Source organism: Diadema antillarum, unplaced genomic scaffold, assembly GCF_040938485.1.
Source record: "Diadema antillarum isolate AM-2024a unplaced genomic scaffold, OU_Dant_1.0 scf00000191, whole genome shotgun sequence".
Taxonomy (NCBI): Eukaryota; Metazoa; Echinodermata; class Echinoidea; order Diadematoida; family Diadematidae; genus Diadema; species Diadema antillarum.
Genome location: NW_027271080.1, coordinates 1,371,887 through 1,395,356, shown reverse-complemented (window position 1 = coordinate 1,395,356; position 23,470 = coordinate 1,371,887). Strand labels below are relative to the sequence as shown.

At 36.8% G+C, this 23,470-nt stretch overlaps 1 protein-coding gene across 1 annotated transcript; it reads right to left on the bottom strand.

Moving 5' to 3' along the window:
- Window positions 1–867: 867 nt before the first annotated feature.
- On the bottom strand, window positions 868–16,313 carry LOC139723453 (enoyl-CoA hydratase EchA19-like). Its single transcript, XM_071634696.1, has 7 exons — window positions 16,199–16,313; window positions 12,817–12,987; window positions 10,703–10,791; window positions 8,771–8,915; window positions 4,932–5,081; window positions 2,973–3,113; window positions 868–2,009 (listed from the first exon to the last, which is right to left on the bottom strand). Exons 1-7 carry the CDS (start codon window positions 16,272–16,274, stop codon window positions 1,909–1,911), a joined length of 873 nt encoding a protein of 290 aa, XP_071490797.1. The 5' UTR covers window positions 16,275–16,313; the 3' UTR covers window positions 868–1,908.
- Between the last annotated feature and the right edge of the window lie 7,157 nt (window positions 16,314–23,470).

The following is a 23,470-nucleotide window of genomic DNA, read 5'->3' as shown; positions in this document are numbered from 1 at the left end:
ATTTCTTAACGTTCAATGTCTCTACAACTCCAGATAGTCACCGGAGATAATAACTTGAATAATAAGAGGTGAGGGGTAGTCTAGACTCACATATTATATGCTCATGCAGATAAACTCCTTCAGTACAGTTTAAAATACAAACACATGGATAGGTTTCATTCTTCAATGAATTTCTCTCTCAGAAGTAACAGAGACAATCACCACAAGACATTTACATATATCAATAGAGTACTTTGCAGTTTGCTCTGTAGTTTACCTTTCCCACTTGTTGTGGTGCTGAAAGCAATTTTTGGCATAATTATTCACATTATATACAAATGACGATTATCATGTCACCGAAGTCAAAGCTATATGCTCCTTCACTTCACTCTTTGAAGGACTCTTTCAGGTAGAATTCCTTCAGTAATGTCATTGAACTACCCTGTAAAATTTAGGGACTGTATTCATAGATTGTTTTACTTTGTTTTTGTTTTGTTTTGTTTCTGTGCTTTTCTTCTTTTTTGCTTTTTTTGTTAATGTTTTGCTTTGTCTTTTTTGATTCCTGACACATTTGAATGTCAGTATGTACAAACTTGGACACCAGGGACACAATTAAATATAAATTATTTCAGATGCATACTATAAATCAGAATAAAGTCTACAAAAAGGACCACATTCCCACTATAGAGCTACAGATTGTACATGCAGCATTATTATCAATATTTCACTACTACAGTATACTCCCTGCGAATGCAGGCAACTCCTACATGTCGACTATTATCTGCAAGATCTTTAGCATAATATGGTATTAAAACATTTCTCAAATAGTCAGAAAACAAGCAGCAAAAGCAGAGCAGCGAACATTACAAATTAGAATTGGGGGGTTTCGACTGAGGAATCATGCAGATACTTGTTGTTTTACAGGCAGGCACTTGTGCTTTACATGCATCACAATAGGCAAGAATAATTCCCACACTGGGGAGACTTCTAAGAATCTTCTGACAGAATAATTCTGAAGAAATGTGTCATTTTTTAGAGAGATCCCTGAAGTTTTGCCAATTTGATGACTTTGCAAACGTGAAATCTAATAGAACAGACCAGTTCCCACTCTACAAAGATGGTTCAAATAACCTCAAATTTTAAACTTTTTAAACAACACAAAGGTAAAGCAAGATATCATCCACTTACGTAATCCAACTTGCTTTTATTCTAACAAGGTCCCTCGAATGTGTAGAAATATTCTTTCACTGTCACATATAGAAATCAACTAGGTGCAGTCCATGGCATTGTTCATCACAACTCTGTTTCTCATCATAACATTTTTCTCATATGACCTATATCTAATAATGCGCAGAATTAACTCCGAACTGACTTGCTGGTCTGATGGACAGTTAGGATGTCCGTGCAGCTACAAGCATCTGGTCAGCCTGACTAGCTTTCCTTCCAAAGAAATGCTAAATGCCGTTGTTACCATTAAGTGTGACATCTTCACAAGTAAACACTCCTTGTCTTGTCAATAAAGCTTTTATATCAGCAGGTCATGCATTAAACAACGGAATAACAAATCTGGAAGAAGGGACTAAGTGGGGGCCAAGTCAAACCGATCATCTCTCCTTTTAAAGCCAGTTAGCTGAAGTCTTTAATTTCCCTTGTCAAGTGAGAGCTATTTGATTCTCCTTCGTTGGAAATACGTGTAATCAGAAATCATGCGTACACTAAAGCATACATTGTAAGATCTGCAAGATATGGATATGTGACATCAATTTCCATTATCAAATTAATTATGAGATGAACAAAACATATTTCTCGCAAAATTTTAACAGCATGTACTCCATGCCTTTCTCCTTGAAGACATGCAAATTATTGCACAAAATATCCTCTATGGCATTCAAATCCTCTCTAGCCCATAGCCTTTCCTCATGGCTCGCATTACAGCTTGCTGTTGAAGTCGTCAAATCTGCCACTGCGCCCGCTTCCATCTGCAAATCGCTTCGCCCCAGGTACAGACTCCTGGCGTATGACATCAAGGCCTGCATTAGTGACAAGAAAAGGTAATCGAGACGAGTGATCACAAGCAGATGAAAATAATTATGTTGTTGCTGTTGTTGTTGTTGTTGTTGTTGTTGTTGTTGTTTTGTTTTGTTTTGTTTGTTTGTTTGTTTAATCCCATATTCCTATGCGGGTGCTCTGGGCCCAGGTATGTTTTGGACCAAAATTGGAAGTTCACGAAATGCATAAGTTATATTCTAGACATTTCAATTTTAATGTTACCAGCAGTTCAGTTGTCCAGGTATTTCATTTCATTTCATTTCATTTTTTGTTTCTGCATGGTACAAGTATTCAACTATGATCACTTTTGGATTATATACACATGGTTCATCATCATTAATGGCTAATTTTGCACATGAAAGGTAAGTAAATCATTGTGACAGAACGGAGATATAATAAAAGAAAAAAAAATCAAGGTACCCTACAGAAGGATTCCCAGTAAGCTGAGCTTAATATTGGGGCCTCATTTCTTTGTTTAGTACTCAGGGATATCTATAAAAAAAGATCATGATAATCAAGACAGCTCTATAGAACATTGTGCATTAACCTTCTGGGTTCCGTTGCATGTAAGTTGAGGTCAAACAAAAGCCTGTGAAAACTCAATTCTGATTGGCGGACACCTGAATTATTTTCTATTTAATTTTCTGACCCATCTTTGATTGTATTTTTTTTAAATGTAACAGGGACCTGTGCCCCATTTCGTAAAAGATGTTTGGATGGCAACTCTTGCTGGAATGGAAACTTCCCATTGCAGCAGCCAATGAGGAAGCTGGATTCTTGTCATTACCATGACAATTGCCATTCCAGCAAGAGCTGCTATCATGTCAACTTTTTATGAAATAAGGCTCTGGACAACTTCAACGAATTAGCTTTGACCACTTTACATGTCATACACTTGAAACTGGTAACAACAAACTGGACCTACAATTTAATCAACAACCTACCTTGATCATGTTCATATTTGATAGCCTCGTCAAACGATTCACAGATAAAAGTGTTTCTGAGAGTGGAGTTTCTGTCATTCCTCATGCAGGCTTGCGGAAAGGAGGCAAGCTGTCTGGCAAGTTCCTTGGCTTCTTCAAGAGCTATGGATTTCCAAAAGCATTCCAAAAGAATGTCAGAAATAACGTTGGCACTGATGCTGTCACCACAAAAATAATATTATTGTGAACATTATTACGGTACACATGTTTATTTGAAAGGTTCTACGACAGTTACCCCCTGGACAACTACCCCAGATCCTTCCCCTAACCCTAACCCTAATCCTAACCCTAACCCAAATTCTGACCATAAACCTAACCCTGACCCTAATCCTTACTCTAATCCCATCACCTATCACTATTAAACCGGTATGTCTTTTTTTTTTCTGCTTCTTCATCTTCTTCTATTACGGTGATGTACTTGTATCTTCAGTCTGTTTGCTTTGATGTACAATTGTAAAGCGCCTTGAGCATTTAATCAAAGTGGAGAACGGCGCTATAGAAATTGTATGTATTATAATTATTATTATTATTCAGTCGGGGCACAATTATCCTCAAGGGGTAATTGTGCTGATATGATTAGAACATTTAGAAGAAGATAATGATGATAGTGATGACGATGATGATGATATCATAGTAACGATTGTGATGTAGTACTGCCAACATGGTTGTAACGCCTTCTCTCATAATTCTGCATATAAGCAGCACAGCTTTGATCAACGAAGAGCTGATGATAACTAAGACAATTCTGCACTGAATGATAACAGAAGTGTACACACATGTCATGTATAGCCTACAAAAGTCATTGGTGCCACCTTTATAAATGATCATCTGTAATGTTCTGCCAATGATCATGATGATAATGGTGATGATAAATAGATTATTTTCATACTATATACACTGATAGAGTTAAAGGGACATTCCAGACGAGTTTCATAATTTCACATCATGTAGTACATAAATCGACAACTCCACATATAGATTTGTGGAATTTATCATGGTTCTTGAGCAGAGAAACAATACTTTGAAAAACCTTAAACAAATTGCACTGAACAAGGATGATGACATAGGAGGTTCACATATTTCGGAAATGTAGCAGTGCAATTCCATTACGATACCGCTTGTTTGCGAGTTCACCTGTGAATAATCTATGCATGCCTTCTTCTTTTGTTCTGCTTCCTTGAGCCCCAACTCATGCATTCTTACTGTGACTCTGCCATGTTATCATCCTTGTTCATTGCAATTTTTTTCGAAATTTTGAAAATATTCTTGTTCTTCATCTCAATTATCACAAATTCTGAAACTTTGTCCTCAGTATAATTAATTTATAGTTGTTCAAATGTAAAAATCTGAAAATAATCCGGAGGTCTCCTTTAAGAATCATGGAAGTGCCAGTGTGGCTGTTGATAGCCTCAATTCTTTGCTGTCGTTAGTTGCATTGTTATATCAGACCTTGTGATGATTAACCCATTGAGAACAAGTGGATGATTTTAATATATCACACATTTCTCAAAGACACCTGCCAGAGCATACTCGGGACTAGTCTTCAACAGGTTACACAGTTATGATGATAATGACGATGATTGAGATGATGATGTTGATGATGACCTCATCAATGGAACTCATTGTAACTCAACATCTATAAGGAGATATCCTACACCCATTCTAAAGACTCCTCATAAAACGTCTCTTGTTTCATTGTAAGTTTTTTCAATTTCAATTAAAGTTACGGTACGTACATTTTGGATGTCACTGTATTGTATACACAGCATGCTATGGTATTACACAGGTTCTTGTGATACGACACACTATATCAAAGTGAACAGTATGTCTTAAACTCAGGTTTTGAAATGTTATTTTGGGAAGGTTATGAATGTAAGCCCTTGCCCGAGGAGCATTTCAGACTCACTAAATTAAACGTACCTTTTCCATCAGGGACCACACGGTTGATCAGACCAATCCTGAGGGCCTCGTCAGCATCAACTGGTCTACCAGTGAGGATCAGGTCTAAGGCCCTTGACAGGCCGATCAGCTTGGGGAGACGCACAGTGCAGCCATCTACCAGAGGGACACCTGTAACAAAAATAAACCATTACACAAAGAATTTATAATGCGCCAACTTCACCTTGCAAAGAAGCTCAAGTTCAGACAGAAATAATCTATACAGAGCTCATTAAAACATTTTACCTGTTTGGGAACTGAGGGCCACTTTTCTTTTGGTTTGCAAAAACCTTTCTTATTCTATTCTTCTTCTTCTTCCATTTCTTTACTTAAACTCTTAGATGTGCCTTGCCCAAGAACAATCTCATACAATACAGTACCAAGTACAAACAAAAAATGTTAACCTTAGTGTTTGACTGGCTGCTGAAGTATAATGTATGTACGATGTGATACAAATGAAAGTGCATTATGCTGCTTTGTTGCTCACGTTATACTCTCCTGAGCATTAGCATGATATTATGTCTTAGAGTGCAGATGTCTTTACATTTCAGCGCTTTTGATGGGGGCCCATTTTGTAAAGTTTCTGATACTTCAACAGTTCCACCCCAGTCTCTCTCCAATACATTTATTTTGTAGAATAGACAGTAAAACGAATAGTTTAAAAGTTACTAATGTGAAGATGACAACATCTGCAGTAAAATCTCCCCAAAACTTGATGGGCCACAACTGGTCAATATCTTGAGCTTCCGAATGAGACTGGCTCAGGAAGGGATGCACAAAGGCTTTTTTTTGTTGCCATGTCAACCCTCCAGGCATTCTGAAGGTTAAAGGGTGAATTTTGCTTTGAAGTGTAGGTCCTATGCATAAATGCATTTATAAGAAATGCGTGAATCAATTCCAGTTGGGTAACAACCAAAAATGTGAAATGCTGACCAAAAAGGTTTGCTGGAAGCAGTACAGTCTCAGAGCATAATTATCTGATTGTGGTTGGTTGTGATGTTTTATAATAAATTCACTTACACAATATCAGGCCACAGCAGTATCCATTATGCGAGAGTAAATTGAATGCAGCTTGTTAGCTGCATGCAAGTCAAAACGACTACTAGAGCATGATTTGATCAAAACACATGTAGGGCCTGTGAGTAGCCTTCTACAATAATGTGCATGCCCACTACTGACCAAGGAGGGCATTCCATGAATAAATGTCAGGTACGGAACTTTCAGTACTTCAAACTTTTGATCTAAAAAAATAACAAATGAAAAACTAGAGATTGTAATTTGTCATTACTGACAAATTAAGGTGATCCGATTTTTTTTTTTTCATCAATGATTCGAGTCCTGATCGCAATAGGCATGACCATACAGGTTTCGTCTGTTGTTAAAAACGTTGGCCGTGTGATGTTTGAATTCTCGTTTAGAAAAGGGAGTCATATCTGCCATCTTTGGTACCAAATTCCGTATACACTAGATAACGAAGATACAACAACAAATACATGTGACCTTTGACCCACCTTTACACTCCCAAGATGGCATCTGAGGAAAAAGTGGTTATTTTGTGAAATGATTCTTGCGACATCGTCTATACGTGTGCAAAATATGGGAAAGATAGGACAGGTATTCGCCAAGATACAAGATGAAACATTTATGACCCTTGACCCTAATTTACATACCCAAGATGTTGTCCGATCAAGTAGTTGTTATTTTATGAAATAATGTACGTGACATGAACTAAACATGTGCAGAATATGGGGGTGATAGGGCGTGTTTTTCTTGAGTTATTGCAAAGAAAGTTGCAGAAAGAAAGAAATATCTCAATACATAGAAGATAAGCTTTAATTTCAACCAAGTTTTTTACCGTAATCCCGACATCGTATGAAAAAAAGGAAGGAAACAAAACGATAGCGCAAAGTCTCAGCTACAACATATTAAAATCTGGGAGAAATTCACCGAAGGGTAAGTGAGCTAGTGCTCGATAAAGACAATCATGTCAATTTTCACATTAAAAAAAATTCCCTCCCATAGAGATAACACGTCATAACGAAGATACAAAAAGAAGTACATATGACCTTTGACCTCAATTTGCACAGACAAGATGGCATCTGAGTAAAAAGTGGTTATTTTGTGAAATGATCCTTGTAACATGGTCTTTGCGTTTGCAAAATATGGGAAAGATAGGACATGTATTCACTAAGATACAGGATGAAACACTTATGACCTTTGACCCTAATTTACATACCCAAGATGGTGTCCGATCAAGTAGTTGTTATTTTATGAAATAATGTACGTGACATGAACTAAACATGTGCGAAATATAGAAGTGATAGGGCGTGTTTTTCTTGAGTTATTGCAAAGAAAGTTGCAGAAAGAAAGAAATATCTCAATACATCGAAGATAAGCCTGAATTTCAACCAAAATTTTTGACGTGATTCCGACATCGTATGAAAAAACGAAGGGCACACTCATGGTAGCGTAAAGTCTCAGCTACAACATATCAAAATCTGGGAGAAATTTACCGAAGGGTAAGTGAGCTAGTGCTCGATAAAGATAGTCATGTCAATTTTCATTTCCAGAAAAACTGCACTCCCATAGAGATAACACGTAAACTGGTCAAATTTGACAAGGTTACTTTCAATCCATTTTTACGAGGTGATATCGTTATCCAATCAAAATTTTGTTATTTTATGTTTGAAAGAACATTAAATAAGCTACAACATACTGAAATCTGGGTGAAAATTGACAAAGGACTAGTGAGATACGCTCGAATGAACTTGAAATTTGATGACGTCATTTTGAAAATTTACTTGTTTTACTTTATTAAGAAATTTGCTATCTTTTAATCATTTTGTCAGCATTGCCACCCCATGAAATGACATGTACAACTCATCAGGTTTTAAAATATGTAAAGAAAATGGGGGGTCACCGTCCATCCTGACGAGTAAAATCGAATCTAAAATTAGCAGTTTTTTGGCATAGTTGCACTGTATATCGCCATTGACGCGCGCGCGGAATTTCAACTTTGACGGGCCCGTATGACGTCATATTGAGTCGCATTGATTTGAAACTTGGTATAAATATTCCTTAACATTTCAGACATCCGATCAAAGTGAAAAAACTGGAAATTTCAATTGCACATGAGCTGTGCGTGCGTATATGCGCGCGCGCGTACGCGTCCGTCCGATTTTTTCAATTTTTCAAAAAATGCTTCAAATGGTCTGAAACGTGTGCAAAAAAATTTTGAGCTCGATTGGAGCATACAAATATTTCAACGCGCGCGTACGCGCACGTTTTAAGAGAAAATATGAATTTTGAGAACATGAGTAGAATGCGCATAATTTGAAATATATGTGACGTAAATTTCATTGAAAAATTTCATTCCATTAATGAGATATGATTGAGAATGTGTTTTCATATAATGACGTCATAGTGACGTCACGGTCGACTGATCACAATGATACATTAGATTTGTCGTCTTTGGGACATGATGCATACATGGTATAATTTTGAAATTGATAGGCAGCGGACTTTCTGAGCTAACCTCTGCACAACTTTTGCGGAGAAATAAAGAAACAAAGAAGAAGAAAGAATCCGTACAGATACAGAAGGTGATCCGAAGGATACTCGGATCACCTAATAAAAATCAATATTACAGAAAACCTATTGCAGAAAGTTTCTTGGTACACCCTTTCCATGTATTTCAAGCAAATTCAAAATGGTGATACAAATCATGTAGATGCATTGTGAGCCATTCTGAGAACTACAAATTGTATGTGTTGCTTGAGTCGCAGATGTGCAACAATGATATTCAATTATTGCGCCCCTACCAAATCTTCTGTTGAAGATTCCCATCACTGTGCTCTTCTCGGCAATCCGCAGGTCACACATGATTGCCAGCTCCAGACCGCCTGCAACGGCATATCCGTTGAGGGCACCGATCACAGGCTTGCTGAACTGAATTGCTGTGGGACCCTTGAAAAAAGAAAAAAATAGGTAGACACTTTGTTACTGCACTTTATTTAGATACCAGCATTATTTACATACCAGTACACTGAAACTCCACCCCCCCACCCCCCAAACACGCAACTTTCCACTGGTTACCACGGAATTGGAGGGCAAATCTATTGGGTGACAGTTATGATGTCACAGTTATTGTGCTCCACATGTGACCGTATTGGATACACTAGCTGTCATACAAAGTGAATGTAAATTTACTCTGTCATTATATATGGAGAAAATATCCTTGGATTCTTAAGACATAAAACATGATACATGGAGCATTATTATCTCATTATGACACATTTCATCCACAACACAACTATACTGTTTTGCATCCTTAGCTTGTCTGTGAATGCCTATTAACCCATTGAAGACGAGTCCTGAGAATACTGGGGCAGGTGTCTATGGGAAATGTGTGTTATACGTTGTAGCAAAATCAGTCCATCCTCAACGGGTTAAATGTTTTCTCATAAATTGCTGCACTCATTCAGTGTCCATTATTAGCATGCATTTTGTGCTGACTCAGGTGTACCTCATACGCATGTCATTTACCACTTCTCAGCTTTACCTGGAAATGTGTGTAACAATGCCAGATACTCCATAGAGTTACATGTAAACTACACAGACCTATGAATAGGACATAACAGGAGCAATGCTGGCTCATTTGCAGAGAGAACACCAAGTACTGAGTGCTTTGATACACTTCCCTGTCAAACATTTGAGTAGGTAATGAATTCAGCAGCTTGACAGTGGAAAACTGCATGAAATCTTGACCAAGAATTGTCTTTTTTGAGCTCTGAATATTGTTAATCATATTGGATCAACTACTTGACATGAATAGAGGAAAATACTGCCCTCTCTACAGCTACACAGAAGCCGCATGGATATTACAATACACGAGACCAAAGACCAACAATAACAGATAATTTTCTTTTCTGTGGCAATACTAAACGAATGATTCATATTCTACAAGAGTGAGAGGAAAACAAAGAGACCCTGAAGTGCAGTGTGAGATTTAAGTAGGGGTTCTAAAGCAAGTCAAAGATAACCAGAATGCTTGCATGAGTATAAGGATCACTCTATCAGCAGTTGCAGTTGGTTCTGCAACACAGTATCATGTACATTTATAATTATGACTAGGGCTCCAAATCAGATCTTGGGTGTCTAAGTAAATCACCATCAGATTATGTTGATATTACATAAAATGAATCCAGTACTAAATACTTTCTTATCAGTACATAAGACTAATTTGTCAAATTTTGGAGCCATTATTTTATGGGGGTATTTTCGGCATGGTGGTACATACCTACATTTCATGTCAACATGTCTGTTTCGTATGCACTTTCTAAACATCGGAAGTGACTGATGGTTTGCCTGTTCTAGCAATGATTACAGATGTTTTATAGTGCAAATATACAATTTTTTTGAAAAAGCTTTCTCATGACAACTCAGAAAAAAAGATCATGAAAAAGAAAACAATGGGTGCACAAAAACTTTAAAACTACTACTTTCACTTGACGACTTTGTTTCTTTTCTTGGAATTTTAGTTAGAAAGCAGGTAATTCTGTTGGAATATTGGAAAAGAACAACTGAGTTGTTCCATTATGGCTATTGGAAAATGACCGAATGTGCATTTTTGTGCACTTTGTGATATACAAACTGTAGGATCATATTCTTAGTAGCAACATCTCCCTCTGGAGAGACTGTCTATTTGGATGTACAGATCACTGTGTGAAGGGTCAGCATGGTCTCTAGCCTACCATTGGTCCAAGTTGCAAGGTCTCTGCTGTCTGCTCTGGGTCGAGGCCAGCTAATTGTTTCAGATCCCATCCAGCACAAAATGTCCCCCCTGTATCATTCCATGAAGTGATATTCATTGAAAGACACTACTAGTATTGGAATTCCATAATACTCAGTGACAACCATGAAATACACATGTATAATACCATTAACTATTATTTTGTTTTGCAGAGGTAAAGACCTCTTCAAATTTCTGTCATTTTATTGCAAAAGTGGAAATTTTTGCTAGAGCAACTTTTATTGCTCAGCCTGTCAAGAGGAAGTTTGTGTGTTTTAAATTCCACAGAATCACAAGATAAGGTACAATGTAGTATTATATACAATGTATGGCAAGCAACACATTTCATGTGCTTTTAGTTTTATGTTAATTTTATTCTGTGTGAAATGCATTAAAATTTCCACACCACAAAAACTAGGCTTTTACAGTATTTGGTTGATGTGGCGGTCTAAGCAGACCATTTACACTACAACGTCACATTATTGTACAATTACTTCAGTAGTACATACTGTAGAATAACCTCATGTGATACAGTTGTAATCAAGACAAAAAGATATGGAATTTGAATTTGTTCTATCTGCACAAAACAGTGATCTATAAATAATTGCAAGCATACACTATGTACAAATAACATGACACAGGGCCGGATCCAGGAATTCCTTGGGGGGGGGGGGGGGGGGGGGGGGGGGCAACTTTACAACAAAATCTTTTAATCAAAGGGGGGCATGTGCACCCCCCCCCCCCCCCCCATTTTTTAGATTCTGTTTGTTTTAACAAAAATTAAAGGGGGAGCACGCCTGGTGCACCCCTGCCTGGATCCGCCACTGTGACGCACTGATGTCATTATTGTGCTTTATACTTTAATATCTCAGATTTTGGGCTGACAGTTTAGCTTACCGGTAATCCCATTACCCTTCAAATTTTTGATATGCATGATACAGAATATTAAAATTTTGTACTACAATGTATCTGTTTAATTTTTTTTTTAATGGAGAAATATGCAGACTTGTGGAAGATTGTGGTCTGTCAGAGACCAGCGTCATAATGAAATTATCACCTCGCCTGACTTGCACCTAAAAGTTTGCAACAAATATCATCAATTGTGACATATTATGTAAGATTCAACAACTTTATATCAAATTTTAATGAAATGTACATGGGTAATTCCATGAAGTTGGGGCAGTGTCCATGTAGCATCGTGATATTTGAAAAATACATTTCAGCATAACTCAATAGTAATTATGCTATACATTTATTGTTTGTAGGCTTTACATTTGCATTGAGGCCACACATTTTCTTGGAAACTTTGTGCCATTCAGACTCAATTTTGATGAAGTTATTAAACAATATGTAATGGTGTCCTGTAGCATCGTGACGTGTCCATGTAGCATCGTGATATTTTAAAATTTGGTCTTAAGAGACAAATTATGGCAATTAGCTTGACCAAAATTTGATGCAATATGCATATTTACTAGATTAGTCAGATATCTAAATATCTCAAATTTCCTGTACACAGTTTTAATTTTAAAAGAAAATTACAAAATGTATCACGATGCTACGCGGTGTCCTTTTTTGTTACATTTGGTGGACACCGCGTAGCATAGTGACACATTTTGTAATTTTCTTGTAAAAGTAAGACTGTGGAAAGGAGAATAAAGATATTTAGCTATCTGACTAATCGAGTAATTATTCATATTATATCAAATTTTGGTAAAGCTAATTGCATTAATTTGTCTTTTAGGACCAGATTTTAACTATCACGATGCTACATGGACACGTCACGATGCTACAGGACACCGTTACATTTTTTTAAAATAACTTCATCAAAATTGAGTCTTAATGGCACAAAATTTCCAGGAAAATGTATGGTGTCAATACAAATGTAAAGCCTATAAACAATATATGTATAGCATAATTAGTATTGAGTTATGCTAAAATGTAACACTTTGTGCCCCAACTTCATGGAATTTCCCACATGTAAAGATGTTATACTTTTTATCTTCATTTGATTTTACTCTGATATCTAGCCAATATAAAACATTGGCACCTTTGCATTTTAGAATGAGTATTTCTCACCTTTCCCATACAAGATGGCTACACTGAGACTGGGGTCCTCCTCAAACCGACAGAAAGCCACCTGTAGCTGCCTGGCTGTCTCCACACTCACAGCATTCCTCACATCAGGACGATTGATGCCAATCAAGCATACAGCATCCTCTCTGTCAATCTCCACCAAAGAGGCTGATCCTGAACAAAAAAAACAAACAAAAAAAATGATAACAATAATAAAATGAATGAATGAATGAATAAATGCATGCATGCATGAATAAATGAATGAATGAGTGAATGAATACATAAATAAATAAATAAATACATGCAAACATACATAAATACATAAATAAGTAAGTAAATGAATGAATGAATGAATGAATGAAAAAAGAAAGAAAGAAAAAAAAATACACTGTATTCTCTTTAAAGATGATAAAAAAGGAAAAACTATGCAGGAATTACTTTTATTGGCATTTATCCCAAACCTAGCATGATGCACATGGAACATTTAATGTACATATGTTTTGATTTTACAGGTAATATGTCTGTTTGTATGTTTGCACATGGTGTATTTGTGCTGGGTATCCTCACAGATCTACTGCTGGTAAATATTAATGAAGCTGTTATTGTTGAAAAAAAAAATTAAGAATATCTCTCAACAATTGTTTCATCCAACAGTGGCAAGGAAAAAAACAACAACAAAGGATAGATTCAGGCATTTTTTACATCAAATACAGATAGCCTATTACTAATCATGCTGAATCAGTATGACTTTTTTTACCTTTTCTTTTTGCCTTCTAGCTTGAATTCAACAGTATTCTACATAATACACGTGTAAGTCTGAATATCTTGGTTATGTCTATGGTGTATGATGGGTATTATGAATTTCATTATGCGTTGTTTTTATGTCACAAATTGTTGACAAAATACAAACATACATTGTACAAATGTACAACATCAATTCACATGCTCAGAATAAATTATTATGAAAAAATTACTTCTGCGTTTTTGCATTGGCTAAAATCATAAGAACTGAATTTATTCTGTGAAATGTGCAAACAATGTCCACAATGCAGTAGTACAATGTAATAAGACTAGATGTCTATGCCAGCACAGTAGTTCCATACTCACAACACAATAGATTTAGACCACTGATACACAAACTTTAATAGTATTAAAAGTTTAGTGCTTATTTAAATCATATGCTTAAAGGTTGTTTATAAAACTCATTACAAACACCACAAAATTTTTATTGTGGCCGAGTGGATAAAAGCGCATGTCTCTGAATCATAGTAGTGTGGTATGGGTTCGAGGGTTTGAGCACATGCGAAGCCTGTCACTTTTGCCTTTCAGCAAGGCACTTTGTCAATATTGCTGCTCTCCACCCAGGCGAACATGTATACTGTATACGCCGAATATTTCGTGAGGTTTTTATTTTCGTGAATTTCGCGAGTCAGGTGCTATTCGCGAAATTAAAGACACGCTAAAATATCGACTCTGATCCCAATGTGGATGTGAAGTATGCCTGTACATTTATATCTCTGTTCAGTACAGGACTCCACGATCGTAAATTTAACCATTCGCAAAATCGTCGGGAATTCCTGATTCGTGAAAATTTAGACTCGCGAAATATATGGCGTATACAGTAAATTTTAAATGGGTACCCCTTACGATGTGAATATTTATGTTGGTTGATCAGCAGGTGTGCGTCTGTGAGATGACGACTGGTTGGGATGCTCCCTAGGAAGTGGAGAATGATCTCTGTCAGCATCGGCTCTAGAGTCTAGTGCTGATTGGAAATAATGTTATCCAGTGAAACTGGGCCGGGGTAATGTGCCTTGACCGAAAGAACAGTCTGTATCTGGTAAGGCCCTAAGGGGATACATTCAGCGGAGCAAAGAATGCATCTCTGGCTTCATAGAATCCCCTCCTATACGGAGGAGAGCTGATAAAGTAAAGAAAATAAAATAAAATGAAAGACTTCTCCGGATAGACGGATTTGTCTGTCTAACGTTTGTATGTGCCTTGTTGACGCTTGAGCACTCCGCTCCACAGACTGGATTTGGGGCACAGACGTCAGGCCTCGAATTAACCGACGGCCACCGACGGCCATGACCGTCGGTGCCCCTCTCGTTGGCCGCAATGCCTTTTGTTTTTTGATCAAAGTTACGGCCAAAAAAAATGTGCCCTTTTTCTTGGGGCCGTGGTGCCCTTTTAGAATGAAAGTTATTATCTATGATGTATGATATGCCCTTTCTCAAAGTCTCTTTAATAAGCTTGAACAACTTTCCTGATCTCAAATATCATACCTTCAGTTCACTCGCGTCCCGATATTTGATGCAAACTCAAAGTATCTTTCCGAGTACGTACATGTACGCCCGACTGGCTTTTACCGTCCCGACTGCCTCCGCAGCGCAGCGGCCACGAGTATGTACTAGCTAGGCAGCGCATATTCAGTGAACTCCAAGTTCACCAAGAAAAAAGAAAAAACCCACGATGCCAAGGTGTGCCAGACTGGGGAATGGGGAGGGGTGGAGAGAGAGAGAGACAAATCAATGGAAGAAACCGCGCGTACACAATTTTTGTACTGGCGCATTCTTGGAGGTCATGAACTGTCTGCCACAGACTAATCATAGCAATCTACACGCGCGCGCAAATTCCTTTGCAATTGCCTTGTGGTTTTGCCAGCCAGCTGTCGGAATGTGCTCTGAAGTTTCATGGCAGCCTGGCTGGCCTGAAAGGGTGTCGAGTTTCAATCAATACCTACTGTTGTTTTATTCCTGTTTCAGAAAATGTCGTTTCACCTGAAGAAACGCGGAGATCGGGAATGTGTTACAGCTGTAGGGAAGAGGTTTTTGTTGTGTGTTGCACTTTGTGTGTGTGTGTGTGTTTGTTTGTTTTTCTCGGTTTGTTTTTCTTCTTTCTTTTTTCATAAACACCAAACATGCCCTTTCCAATGTGGCCTTGGTGCCCCTCTGACTGACTTAAGTGCCCTGGCCTCTTGGAAAAAGTGCCCTTTTCTAAATGGCCTTGCCCCTCCAAAATCCTATTTCGAGGCCTGCAGACGTGTAGTACAGCAGGGTTAGGTTTTTCTGTAATTAAACTCATACTTGTAATTATCACATTATTATTATTACTACTACTGCTAAATGTTCACTTCAAAGTGTAGCCTATAGCTTTCTGTATTCAATGGAATTCGGGTTCACAGTAACTAGAACAGCCCAGTCGTTGTCGCGTTTCTGCGGCGACTGGGCTGTGGATAGTTAGGTTCACAGCAGCACAGCAGCAATAGCAGTATGTGGGACTGCGAGGACATACTCCGCTCTATACCAGTGGCTCGAGAAACATTATCGTCCAAGCTTCCTCTGACTTAATTGTGAATTTGACATGCCCTAGGAGTTTTTCTCACCTGTAGAACACTGCCTGGATGCAAGAGCTCTTATTCCAGAAGATGGAAGCCTCCGAAATCGTTGCAGAAAAGCCATTCCTTTCTCGTTCCAGCCGACCCACAAACGATAGCAGAAAACCAGTCAAAATTTCGCACGCCGCCAGTACTCGATTTGTACACCAATTGTGCCTCCAATCAAATAAAGATCGTGATCTTTGGTGCCACGGCCACGCACAGGTACGGTACGTGGGCCCATCCAATGTACGCCCACCACCCAGCAAGACGTACACCAGTCCTGCTGCACCAGACAGGTCAGGGAAAGGCACAAGGCAGGAAGGTGGAAAAGGAGACCTGGGGGTGTTTCATAAAGCTGTTCGTAAAGTTACGAAAGACTTACGAGCGACTGGTGATCAGTTCTTGTGCTGAATTATTGAAATTCTGGTAAGTATAGCACATCAGAACTGATCACCAGTCACTCGTAAGTTGTTCGTAACTTTACGAACAGCTTTATGAAACAGGGCCCGGGGGTCAAAATCCTAACTCTGAATATAATACTGATATCTCTATAGCACATTATATAATTTCATTTTTTTTTAATCAATCTTCCCTATGTGCATTACAATAATTTCATATCTATTTTACACGCACATTATCAAAATAGCATAGGACCGATTGACAAAATGATTGGTTTATTACATTCAAAATAAAAATAGAGGTCTCTAACTTCGAATCTGGAACTTGCATAAAGTATAATAAATGATTGACCGCGGGAGGGGGGGGGGGGGGGGCTCAAATTTAATAGAGATGTCATTCAGCAAATACATAAAATTAAAACAATACATTGTATCAACGGCTGGTTACGCTGTACACGTACCCAAAACACATTTTAATGAAATTGCATTGGCAGCGCATCTTTTCATGGATTCTGTGATACAACAGACCACTTTCAACGAGAACCCAGCTAACAATCAGACGTTTTATGAACGTTCTTGAAACATTCTAAGTTTGTTTATTTATACGTTTGAGCCTGTCAAAAACACTTGAACGTCTTTTTGTGGGAAGGTTTTTGACGAACTTAAAACGTGTGGTAAATTAAAAACGTATTCCCACGTTTAAACGTTGAAAAAAAAAAACAGTCCCAAAAAGTATCCATTATTTAGAATTTTTAAGGCTTGCTGAAAAGCTTTTGGACATCATACTACTACTATTTCGAGTAGGGCATGTATTTGCTTCAGCCGATGCCAACTCGGGTTCCATAAACATTGCGCCTCCAAACCTCTCTAACATGACTGTACATTGAACATTATAGAAACTCTTTTAAGAACATTTAAAACGTTCCGTGAACGGTCTGCCAACGCGTCTAGAAATAAACCTTTAAAAACCGTCTAATAGAACTCATTTTGAATGTCAAAAAAAAAAAAATCTTCGACCCTTTCAAGAACCTTTCGTATCCCTCTAGAACGTCAAGAACTGGACCTTTTAAGAAAGTCCTATGTGTATCCAAACGTTCTACGAACTTTTAGAAAACTTTCAACATGTTGTTCAAAAGAAAAAGTGCTATAGAACTTTTCAGGAATGTTTGTAATTTCTTATGTTTTATGAACGTTTCCAAGAACCATGAAAGAAAATCCTTTAAAACCTTTAAAACGAAGTGGGTAAAATTAATTAGGGTCGGTGAATTGGATATACTGTTATAAGATTATACAGGCACAATCAAGGCTAACATCTTTACATGGTCCTCATGTCCTACCACCTATAAATAGACTATAGGATCCCTACATCTTCAGTGGCCGATCCAGGCGCCGGGGCGCACCGACTTTATTGCGCTCCCACCCCCCCCCCCCCCCCCCCCGGCTCTTTACGGAATTCCTGGATCCCCCCCCCCCCCCCCCCCCCCCATCATATTCCTTGCTGATATGTATCACATTCTGTTATATACACGTAAAAATGTTGTAATGCGCGAAGACATGGTTACTAAGATTAATGAAAATACCTCTTCCATTATTTGGCATTGTGAATATCTGAACAATAGTGTAAGTTGGTAGGCCTACATTTTTAACGCAGTTAAAAAAGTTTGGACCCAGCATAGATACTTTAGATCTCAATGCATGTCTTTATCTATTTCCACTACTTTTCAAATCTCAGATTTCCTTACTTAAACATTCATAAAAATATGCATGAATATTCATGGTATTATAGAAAGTCAAAGATGACGTAGCGGACTTAATAAAAGCGTTTTGTGAACGTTCTGAAAATGTTTTGTTTGCTGGGTAGGGAATGGACGTTTTGAACATGTTCAACACGTTCAACAACAACAACAACAACAAAACGTTCTTTGCACGTTAGGTAGCGGACGTTTATTTTGTAACGTCCGATAATGTTTACAAACGTTTTGCAAAGGACATTTTCATTTTGTAGTTTTCAAAAAAACAAAACGCTGTGCTTTCGGGTCGATGTTAAGTCCAAATTTTGACGTTATGTATGTACGTTCTAAAAACGTCCGTTTTAGAGGAAGACGTTAAAATAAAATGTAGAGGAAACATCTTAAAAACGTTATGTGATTGCTGGGAACCACTGTGTCCTGTGTGTAGGCGTTTCTTGTAATCGACATCGTACATAGGGCCCAACCTTTTAGAGCGCCATCAACGCTGTCGTCATATCATGAACTTGACTACACACCGTCTTTTGCAAGAGATTCTGAAAGTACAGTAACTGTCTAGACGTCGCGCGGCTGAGACGAGCTCTACAAAAAAAAAATAATAATAAAATAAAATAAAAAAATAAAGAATAGAAATAAAAAAGAATGAAAAAATAATAACAATAAACATTGAAATAATAAAAGACTAATACTGTTTAAAAGAATTGAATATCATTATTAATGTTCGGGTATGATGAAATATCATCATTCACGAAATGCCCATGTCTTCTAAAAACAAACAAACAAACAAACAAGGAAAAACAAAGAAAAAATCATTTACTAGGAAAACAGCCCCTGTGTCTGTATGTTTGTACAGTTGAAAAAAAGTGCATATTTCATTTGGGTCTGCTGCACGTAAATAAATTATGAGAAACCCCCTCCCTCCCCCCCCCCAAAAAAAAAAAACAAAAAAAAAAAACAAAACAAACAAACAAACAAACAAACAGAAACTGTGTGAAGAAAATATACTTTTTTGTAGAAAGAGTAAAGACACTTTTCAAAAATAATTTCCAATGATTTTTTTTTTTACTCAATGGCATGATTATGCATTTTCAGTTTGGATCCTTGTAATTACGGGATAAAGTATATTTTCTTGTTTTTTTTTGTTTATTTTCAAAGAAAATAAATATCAAGTGGTAACTCCAACAACATCTAACATGCATTTTCTCTTGAGGCCTGGCTTCTTATTCACAATCGATACTGGTGTAAATTGGTGTAGACTACACCAATTTACACCAGTGTTGATTGTGAATAAGAAGCCAGGCCTCAGGGGATATTTAAAGGACATGTGGAGTGTTTAAATGCACTATGATATCAGTGGAACACATCAGTGAGAGTTTGATGAAAATTAGACAATCCGCTCAAAAATCATTATTTCTTAAAGTTTCTGCACAGTCACTGCTGGATGAGAAAACTATGTATTACAGTATAATTATGTCGTATGTGTGCATAGAGCAATACAGTGTATAATTTATGGAAAATATAAAGAGCATTCCACAAAATGTCTTCTCTTTTTTTAAAGTAGGCCTACATATTCCCTCGACTTTTTTTTTTTTTTTTGTTATTGATGCATGTTAAGGGTAATATAATTCCCCTGCCTTCTGAACGAAGCAAGTCAAATGTATTTTTATAATGCAAGAAAAGTGAAATTTATGTAGAATGTGCTTTATATTTTCTTAATATCGTTCCACAAACAGACATCACACGTTACATAGTAGTCTTCTCTGCCAGTGATGGTGGCACATAACAGCAACTTCAAATTTAAAAAAAAAAATCAAATGGATTGTCAGATTTTCCCTGAACTTTTACTGGGGCCCATTTCATAAAACTTGTTATCAGTGACAACTGCCACATTTCTATGACAAATTTGCTCTCGGCCGGTCAGATGCAAGGATTTCAGTAGCTTGTCACATCTATGATAACTTGTCACTGATAACAAGTTTTATGTAAGGGGGCCCAGATCTGTTCTACTAAAATATTGCTGCATTTTCTCAATCCACATGTATATAAAGGTGAAAAACGGTAACCTTGTCCTTTAAAGTTCTTTTCGTTCCACCATTATACTGAAAACAGAATTAGTGTTGACAGTGGCTCTAAACATTGTTCTTCAATATTCTTTTGGTTTTGGTCTTTGACTGAAGGTTCTATTTGACAGAGGGATAGAATCACAATTTGAAAGACACAAGAAACTATAAACAGGTCATTGAAAGTAACTAAAGAGAACAGAATTAATTTTAAAAAAAGATCTAAAACAACAGTATGGATGTAGGACCTACCATGTTTTTAAAAAAGTCTTACTGGATCGTTTGCATTTCTTGTTGTTTTTCACCATTAGGGTACATCATACATCCATAATGTAAGTTCTTCTAGATTTTTTTATTGATTACTCTGTTCTTTTAACTACTTTCAATGACCTACCCGTTTGTAATTTTAATGGTTTATCAACAATCAAAAAATTACAAACAGATCATTGAAAGTAATTGAGAGAAAAGAATAGTTTTCAAGTACAAATGTATACAGTTATCCCAAAAAAAAAAAAAAGTTCTAGAATGGTACAGATGCACTACACTGTTCTGTATTTTTCCAGTCCTTCTGGTTTGCATTTGTTGTTGTATTTATTTGACAGTGAGAGAAAATGACCGACATGAAATCATCATTAAAAATGGTAAGGCTTGTGGATCACCACTTGAATATACATGTATAGCTTTCCAACTTTTTTGTGCACAATCACACTCTCTCCAGCAAGGCAAGGCATGTTATATAGTGTGATGTATGACGAAGTTGGTGCATTTCTAATTTTGTCTAGATTTGCTCTTTACTGAAGTTCTGATGTCGGGCATCTTTCATACTTCCACTACACATATTGTCACTGTAATGCTGAATATTGTCTGTCAGTGTGGCTGAAAGTTAACTAGGCTTTCTCAGGACTCCATTTGAAAATGACTGCATTTGAATCAGATACAATGTACTTTATCATTTGATGGAATTTGAAGACATGATGTATGCATGATTTGGGTATGGGAGAGTATAACATTTTCATTTGGTTAACGATTGTTTATGTGCATGATGTAGGTACATTGTATAGCAGCAGTTTGGATAACATTGTCATCTGGTTATTGACTATTTGGATTGACACACATAAGTACTTAATCTGTAATTTCATTCTTTGTTAAAATTATGATATTAAAACATCACAATGTAGAAACTCAGAACTTTCAAAATATATTTGTTGCAGTCAGTGACACTATACTATTATGAATACACTAGAATATAAAGTTAGAACTTTCTTTCATTCGAACAGGATAGAGTGTATTCATAAATGTGTAATGGAATTATGAATACTCTACCGTGTATCTTGTTTGAATGGAAGAAAGAATTACAGCTGTGCATAATGTATTCTTAAAAGGGAAAGAGCAAGAAACTACAAATGATTCAATACATTGTACACTCGACTGTGGACACAACTCAATTTCTACAAAGAACAACATCAACAATGCAATACTGTAACATGTTTGATATTCATGCACTTTCAAAGGAACTTTTTATTCAAATTTTCTAAACATTTTCAGATATCCTGTGTGTGAAAGCACATTCAATCTGTCATTTTCTGAGGAATCGACTCAAACATCTGCATTTACATGTAATTTAAACGTCCATGATATACTGTACCAACATCTCAAATTCAATGTGTTCCTGACAATTTCCAACTTGTCATCGTACATTGCGTGAATCTCATCCTTTTCCACATTTTAATTTTGATAGTGCTCACTCTTTATAGCATCTAATTCTTTTTTAATGGTATCTATGTTGTAATAGTTTTGGGTATGCCATTATGCCTCACAGGACAGCTTGATCGGCTGAAACTCATCTCTTCTTTTTCGTTTTTTCCTTTTCTCTTCTTTTTAAGCATGGACTGTATAACTATTTTCAGAATACCCAACTCTATGGAATCTCATTTTCTACTCAACAAATACATACATGTATATGTACTGCCTAAGAATCATACTTGTACTAGTACCAGGGTACATGTAGTGCAATATGCCTCTCTTTTCTCTCTCTCTCTCTCTCTCTCTCTCTCTCTCTTTTTTTGCAATGACTGGATGCTTTAGCTTCTCACACACTCACTTTTCATTTTTCTAAATGTAATACCTGTGAAGTGTCATAAGAACATGGCCCTGAATTTACTCATTTACTTCATTCAGTCACGGAGCTACAAATGATTCAGTTAAGGATGTGGTGCAGTAACAACATGCTAAACAGTGCCCTACAATGTCCTTTGATATTCATGCAAATAATTGTTCATTATTCACTTTTAACAGGTTTACTAACATAAACCAATACTCTACTGTCCTAGCTGAATAAACGGAATATCATTTCCTTTCTTTTTAATTATTATCATCATTATTTTTTTATATTTATTTATTTATTTTATTTTTATTTTATTTTTTTTTATTTATTTTTTTTTTTTTGGGGGGGGGCAAAAAGTATGGTGACATTAATATTTGAACTTTAGTTATCATCAAATTATAAATATATATGCCATTTATTTCAACCCTTCCAAACAAATCATATTACCATGAGATATAATAAGAAGATAAGTTCAGTGACCTTTATTCCTGGAGGGTTTTACTCCAATACTGAGGACAACCACATTTCCTGTACCACACCTGGTTATGATATCAGCAGAAGATACACTGCAACTATTTTTTTTTCTTTTAAAATCTTCAATCATAACAATGAGATATAGGAAAGACAGACAGACAACCCTCAAACATAATGACTGTGGCACCATTCAGGGCAGAGGAATCAAAAAAGGGAATACAAAAACAATAACTTGGCAAATGGGAAATTACAAGGATGTGATTAAAGAGTGCATTCTTGAGGAACAAAAAGAGCAACTACCATTCATACTTCCATTTTCAGTATAGTGATGGTGGGAAGTCACGAAACACTTGCTGTCTCATGTAGCAGTTCCACTTTCATTACAATCTCCTTCATCTTAACCTCTGCAAGATACCGAATTTTATCCTAATTAACTATTTCCAGGCATTGCATGGATCAGTTTACATGCACAAGTAAGCACACTGTGCAGCCAT

Coding starts and splice junctions, on each gene's coding strand:
- LOC139723453 (XM_071634696.1), bottom strand. CDS start 16,274: ATGGCTTTTCTGCAACGATTTCGGAGGCTTCCATCTTCTGGAATAAGA. Junction 12,988..16,198: donor ATCCAGGCAGTGTTCTACAG/GTGAGAAAAACT, acceptor TTTTTTGTTCAG/GATCAGCCTCTTTGGTGGAG. Junction 10,792..12,816: donor AGCCATCTTGTATGGGAAAG/GTGAGAAATACT, acceptor GGAATGATACAG/GGGGGACATTTTGTGCTGGA.